Genomic DNA, 6,543 nt, shown 5'->3' with positions numbered 1-6,543 from the left:
TGGAACGGGATAATCTGACTCCTTTGAAGCGCTCAATTTTATGATTACCAGCAATATTCAGGCAATATAAAAATAGCGTGGTTTTGACAACTCGGGGAGGCTGGAGCTGCCATCCATGATCCTTTCAAGAACAAATTTACGGAATTATCAGTTTAAAGCTTAATTATCCATCATCGTCTCTCTCTGTAGTTGCGCTGCTGTTTTACACATCCCAGAAATATCAAAGGAAATGGCAGTTGACGCGTTAGGTTAATCGAATTGAAACACTGAACGAGCGCAAAACAATAATGAAAAAGTCAAAGTCGCGACGGGGAGGAGAACGCCCACATTGATTATATTTCGGCTTCGGCTGTCTCTCTTCATTTTCTCTCTTCTTCTGTCCGTCTAAATCTAAATTCATCTACCCACCTATTTTACGGCTTTAATTGTCTTTGTCCTATGTTACTGTATGTTCAGAACAAAGCTTCTGTAGTATCTAAGCACATTCCTGATCTCTTTTCCACGATGAATTTCATGAATATTTACATGCCAACAATTGAAAAACAACATCTGTTATGATTTATCTCAGAAATATATTTGTTTTGAGTTTCTGAAACTGAATCTCAAAAAGAAAACCATCCGTTCTAGCTAATTCTGCTTTCACTTCTGTGTTTGCAGATACAAATGAAAAAATGGTCTGACCAAACTGAGATTTAGAGAAGCCGAGAGGGTGGAATCCAGCGAATCCAAAAGGTGGTCCTCCGACCACTTCATCAAAACGCCCATGACTCTCCACCAGTCTCATTAATGGCGGCATTCAATTAAAGGGCGGCAATGTAGGAAATGGAGGGCCTTTATTATCTCATTTCCTGTGCTCATATTTATCATAGATATTTTCACTTTCCGCCGTTTCGTGATAATAATTATATTTAACAACCCACTATAGATATTTATGTACTTCTTCTTCTTCTTCTTCTTCTGGTCTGCGGGCGTTTGATAGGGCTAGAATAGAACGAACATGAAGACTGGAGCTTCCGCAAGTGCTTCTCAGTTTACAAAGTTCGATTCTAATTCGTCTTACTTGGTCTGGGAAGATCTAACAGTGGTCTTACCCAACTATGGTAAAGGCCCTACTAAGAGACTACTTCAGGGACTAAATGGCTATTGCGAGCCTGGTAGGATCATGGCTATCATGGGTCCTTCTGGTTCGGGGAAATCTACTCTTCTTGATTCCTTGGCTGGTAAGCTTGCAACCTTGGGATCGATTTGCTTAATTTTAGTTTTACTACTTTTATCATACATGTCTGACGATTGATGCTTCAAATTAAAACAAAGATAACATACGCATTCTTTCTTCTTTATTCCTGTAGTTTTCCGTGTGTTGATTCGGATATTCTTTGTAACGATTTTCAAATTACAACTCGAACTGACTTGTTTCGATGTTTTGACATTTGGTAGGAAGGCTTGCAGCCAGTGTTATTCAGACAGGAAAAATTCTACTCAATGGGAAGAAGAGAAGACTCGATTACGGAGTAGTGGTAATGAGAAGGAGCACAGCTCTGGCATTCACTTTTTCATCTTCTAATTTTTTAAACAATTTCAGAATCTGCAACTCTGTTTCAGGCTTATGTGACACAAGAGAATGTACTACTAGGAACGCTCACTGTTAGAGAAAGCATCAAATACTCAGCTCAGCTGAGGCTTCCTGCAAGCATGACTAAGAATGAAGTCATGGAGGTGGTGGAAACTACGATTTCGGAAATGGGACTCCAAGATTGTGCCGATAGAACAATAGGGAATTGGCACCTGAGGGGCATCAGCGGCGGCGAGAAGAAGCGACTAAGCATCGCCCTGGAAATTCTGACTCGCCCTCGTGTCTTGTTCTTGGATGAACCCACCAGTGGATTAGACAGTGCGTCCGCTTTCTTCGTCATTCAAACGCTCAAAAAGATCGCCCAAGATGGAAGAACAGTTATTTCATCTGTCCACCAGCCCAGCAGTGAAGTATTTACTCTTTTTGACGATTTGTTTCTCCTCTCTGGTGGAGAAACTGTTTATTTCGGAGATGCCAAGAGGGCAGTAGAGGTGGGTGGGAGTTGTCAACAGTATTCACTTTTGAATTACTGCGTAGTCCGTAGATGAGAGCACTTTTAACTGAAATTTCCCTTATTTTGGGTGCTTAAACAGTTCTTTGCGGAAGCTGGATTTCCCTGCCCGAGCAGGAGAAATCCTTCTGATCACTTCCTTCGATGCGTCAACTCTGATTTTGATCGTGTTCATGCCACATTGAAGGGGTCTCAAAGATTGCTTACATGTTGGGTAGCTTTTCTGATTTTTGCACCGCTGTTATAACCTTTTCAGAATCTGCTCCTTCACTGGTTTGATCTCATTGTTGTTTATTTCCTCATTTCAAAATCAAGGGACCAGAGTCATCGTCAGATCCTTTGCTTAGATTACGAACTGTGGAGATAAAAAATTTGCTAGTTGAGAAATATAAATCCTCGGAGTATGCGGCCAGGGCCCGGAGGCGGATTCGAGAAATCTCAGAAATTGTAGGCTTTCTCCACTCAAAATTTGTGAATGGAAGCAACAGCCTTTCAGCCTTAAGCTTACAGTCTGTTTCTAATGCAGGAAGGACTCATAGTTGAAGGGAATAAAGGAAGCCAGGCAAGCTGGTGGAAGCAGCTGGCAACTTTAACCCGAAGGTCCTCTGTAAACATGTCAAGGGACATGGGATACTACTGGTTAAGGATCATAATTTACATCGTCGTTGCCATCTGTGTGGGAACCATTTACTATGATGTAGGAACTGGCTACACAGCAATCTTAGCAAGAGCTTCCTGTGGTGGATTTATCTCCGGCTTCATGACCTTCATGTCCATAGGAGGCTTCCCATCCTTCGTTGAAGAAATGAAGGTAATCATGGTTGCGCATCATCTCTGAGATTTTGGAAAACCACCAATTAGCTAGTCGCTGAACCTTCCTACTGATCATTTTCATATCGTCAGGTCTTCTCTTCCGAGAGGCTTAGTGGCCATTACGGAGTTGCAGTCTTCATATTATCGAACTTCCTCTCTGCCTTCCCCTTCCTGATCGCCGTGGCTTTGTCTTCTGGAGCAATAACTTATTATATGGTGAAACTCCACTCAGGCTTCTCGCACTTTGTGTATTTTGTAGCTAATCTCTTTGGTTGCATTGCGGTGATAGAGAGTCTCATGATGATTGTGGCTTCTCTGGTACCTAATTTCTTGATGGGCATCATCACCGGCGCTGGAATTATGGTACGAATCCCGGTTTCTTCATCAAATAATCCTCTTCTGTTTTGATCGTTACTCAATTCTCTTCTCTGATGATCGTGTATGTGTGCTCTGTGTTTAACGTAGGGAATCATGATGATGACTGCGGGGTTCTTCCGATTGTTGCCTGATCTTCCCAAGTTCTTTTGGCGATATCCAATCTCGTATATGAGCTATGGTTCTTGGTCACTGCAGGTAATTCTGGGACGAAACTCATTTTTGTAGTGTTTACTCGGTCATTCCAGGTTCATTACTTTGATGATCAATCCATCTTTTTGGTATTTAAAACACTCAATTTGTCTAACCTATGAAAAGTCAAAAAATACCTACTTACTTTTTTCTCTGCATATTTGGTTGTTATTGAGACGATTTGCTCAAACTGCAAATCTTAAGTAGGTGTGTTTGTGCTAATAGAAAAGTGTAGAAAAAAATGTTTATGTTGACGATTGTTTTTGGTATTTTTGCCATTAAAAAGGGTCGGAAAATGAGTTTCTTTGAAGGGTCTGTTTGGAACCCGTAGAAAAGAAAAGAAAATAAGAATTTAACCATTATTATTCTAAAAATAGTTAGTAAAAATAAGATAATGATCAAACACAAACACAAGAAAACCAGATTTTTTTTTAATAAATTTTTCAATGAAAAAATTAGTTGAAGGGAATTAATTTTCTGTTAGTTTAATTTTATTACCAGTGTTCTTCATTTTAGACCATGCTTGTGCCATAATTACAGACTTCTTACTGCTGGCCAACAAACAGGGAGCTTACAAGAACGATCTGATCGGATTAGAATTTGATCCCTTGGTGCCTGGAGACCCTAAACTCAGAGGAGAAGATATCATACGAACAATTTTTGGGATAAGTTTGAACCGATCAAAGTGGTGGGATCTTGCGGCTATTTACCTCATTCTCCTCGTCTACAGATGCCTCTTCTTCCTCGTTCTCAAGTTCAAGGAGAGGGGACTGCCCTTTTTCCGCAGTCTCTACGTCAAGCGAACCATCAAAAACCTACAGAAGAGACCTTCTTTCAAGAGGAAGCCATCTTTATCTTCTTCCTCTTCTTCATGGCGTTTGTCGCTTCAACCTTTGCCTCTTTCCTCGCAGGAGGGTCTTTCCTCTCCCATCCCTTGATCTCCTACATTCTTACACCATTTCTTTAGAGAAGTCGAGGATTTATCTGGAAAACAGCGATATTTATTATTCTTATACATTGGGGTTGTCTCTTGTAAGGTGTTTTAGCCTTCAACAGTGTAATCTTCCATAAAACTGAAGATTATTAAATTTGGATCAAACTAGCCAATTGAACATGGTCCCTTTTTGGGTTAACATCATGAACCAGTTGACATAACCTAGTTAGCCAAGTTACTCATGCATGGATGAATGAAAATAAAAGAAGGGGCTTGTATCCCTCCTCGTTTTGCATCGATCTGGAGACAGGTATTTATAGAATTACAACAGTGATTGTAGAGATTACAATTCTTCAGAGTTTGAGTTTGAGTCTGTTTGGTACTTATATTGCATGAAAATAGGAGAGGAGAAAGGTAGTCCCTCCCCCCCTTTTTTATCTGAATGAAAAATTGTCTTTGTTTATGTAAATTTAGTTTCGTTTATTTATTTCTTTCAATTTTATTGTATGTGTGTTCTTGATTCGTTCATTACCTGTCCTACGGATTCTACTCTCCTCTCTTAAAATTTCTTTCACTCTCCTGTTTCCTCCATCTGCTTCGTCCTCCCGAGATTCTTTTTTATGTCTGCGTACAACTCCGTTGAGATTATCTTCCCGTAACCGTAGCACTTGATATGGTTGATGAACCTGAAAATTTTGGACGATCAAGCACCTGTTGGAGCCGGATTAATTTTCCCCTTCCTTTGTTTTCTTTCCGTGATCTTCCTTCATCGATTACCAAAAAATCAAGCCAAGCATCCCTTCCGCCCAATTTTACCGTCCAATGCTATAATTACGGCTGTGAACTCATGATAGCCGCCGCCTCAGCCTTGCCTGGGGGATGTTTCAACTCGTGGAACTCATTTTCGATAACATTGCGGAGAGGACTTTGGTGAGATGGGCAAGTACGTTAGCACCGTAGCAGACGGTCGCCACCACAGCCTAGCCCACCGCCGTCTCATTCACCAGTGCCAAGCCCTTCACCTATGGCTTAAACGTTTTTGTCTCTACTGTCGTCATCAACGTTACCGATGGCACCACTTGAGGAGCCAGAAGGTCGCCACCACAGCCCAGCCCACCGCCGTCTCATTCACCAGTGCCAAGCCCTTCCTTCACCTATGGCTTCATCGTTTTTTGTCTCTACTGTCGTCATCAATGTTACCGATGGCACCACTTGAGGAGCCAGACGGTCGCCACCACAGCCCAGCCCACCGCCGTCTCATTCACGAATGCCAAGCCCTTCCTTCACCTATGGCTTCAACATTTTTTGTCTCTACTGTCGTCATCAACGTTACCGATGGCACCACTTGAGGAGCCAGACGGTCGCCAGCACATCCCAGCCCACAGCCGTTTCAGTCACCAGTGCCAAGCCCTTCCTTCACCTATGGCTTCAACGTTTTTGTCTCTACTGTCGTCATCAACGTTACCGATGGCACCACTTGAGGATGTGAACGGCAATGCAATGGAAGCCTGCAGACCAGGCTTCCGTCCGCCGGAACCTACGGAAGCCTCTATAGGCCAAAAAACGTCGATGGTGTCTGCAAAATCAAACATATTTTGTGCAGCTCCGCCGTTGGGTACCGCGTCAAACATCCGGCACTGCTGTCGTCTTTTTCAACCATGGTACTGGTCCCTGCGAGACCAAAGGAATTGCAAGAGCCATACTCTTTTCTTTCACAAGAGTTTACTTCTGTATTTCCCTCCACCCCAATAACGATGAGACGTTGAACATAACCACAATCATTTCATTGATTAAGGGTGGTATTTTTTATGTTTACAATCTGAAACGTTAAGCTTTACATGAGAAAATAATTACACCATGGGCCGACAAATAGATGTGTTTAGAGGGTTCTTGAAAGTAAAATGACAAGAAGATATGTGGCACCGGTAGCGGCTAGGGCGAATGAAATCGAAGAGAGTGCATTGTCCGGCAAAGAGATGTGTTTCAAGGGTTCATGGAAGCAAAATGACATGAAGAGATGCATCACTAATAGTGGCTCGGGTGGACGAAATTGGAGAGAATGCATCATTCGGCAAAAAGTTAGTGTTTTGAGGGTTCTTGGAAACAAAAGGACGGGAAGAGACGCAACACTAGAAGCGGCTTAGG

The 6,543-nt window shown here is 42.2% G+C and overlaps 1 protein-coding gene across 2 annotated transcripts; it reads left to right on the top strand.

The window, feature by feature from the left end:
- Window positions 1-973: 973 nt before the first annotated feature.
- LOC137959283 (ABC transporter G family member 15-like) lies at window positions 974-4,900 on the top strand. Of its 2 annotated transcripts, none has more exons than XM_068806679.1 (9): window positions 974-1,220; window positions 1,438-1,517; window positions 1,603-2,064; window positions 2,167-2,298; window positions 2,400-2,531; window positions 2,611-2,895; window positions 2,988-3,260; window positions 3,363-3,470; window positions 4,031-4,900. In XM_068806679.1, the coding sequence occupies exons 1-9, from the start codon at window positions 998-1,000 to the stop codon at window positions 4,400-4,402; spliced, it is 2,067 nt and encodes a 688-aa protein (XP_068662780.1). In that variant the 5' UTR covers window positions 974-997; the 3' UTR covers window positions 4,403-4,900. The 2 variants fall into 2 exon arrangements, with proteins under 2 accessions (XP_068662780.1, XP_068662781.1); XM_068806680.1 differs by having other exon boundaries at window positions 2,167-2,302; window positions 2,404-2,531.
- The last annotated feature ends 1,643 nt before the right edge of the window (window positions 4,901-6,543 follow it).

Source organism: Aristolochia californica, unplaced genomic scaffold (genome assembly GCF_029961685.1).
Source record: "Aristolochia californica isolate CCGP_79_NKW_82.1479 unplaced genomic scaffold, dmAriCali1.0.hap1 SCAF_3, whole genome shotgun sequence".
Lineage (NCBI taxonomy): Eukaryota > Viridiplantae > Streptophyta > Magnoliopsida > Piperales > Aristolochiaceae > Aristolochia > Aristolochia californica.
This window is presented reverse-complemented; position numbering and strand designations above follow the sequence as displayed.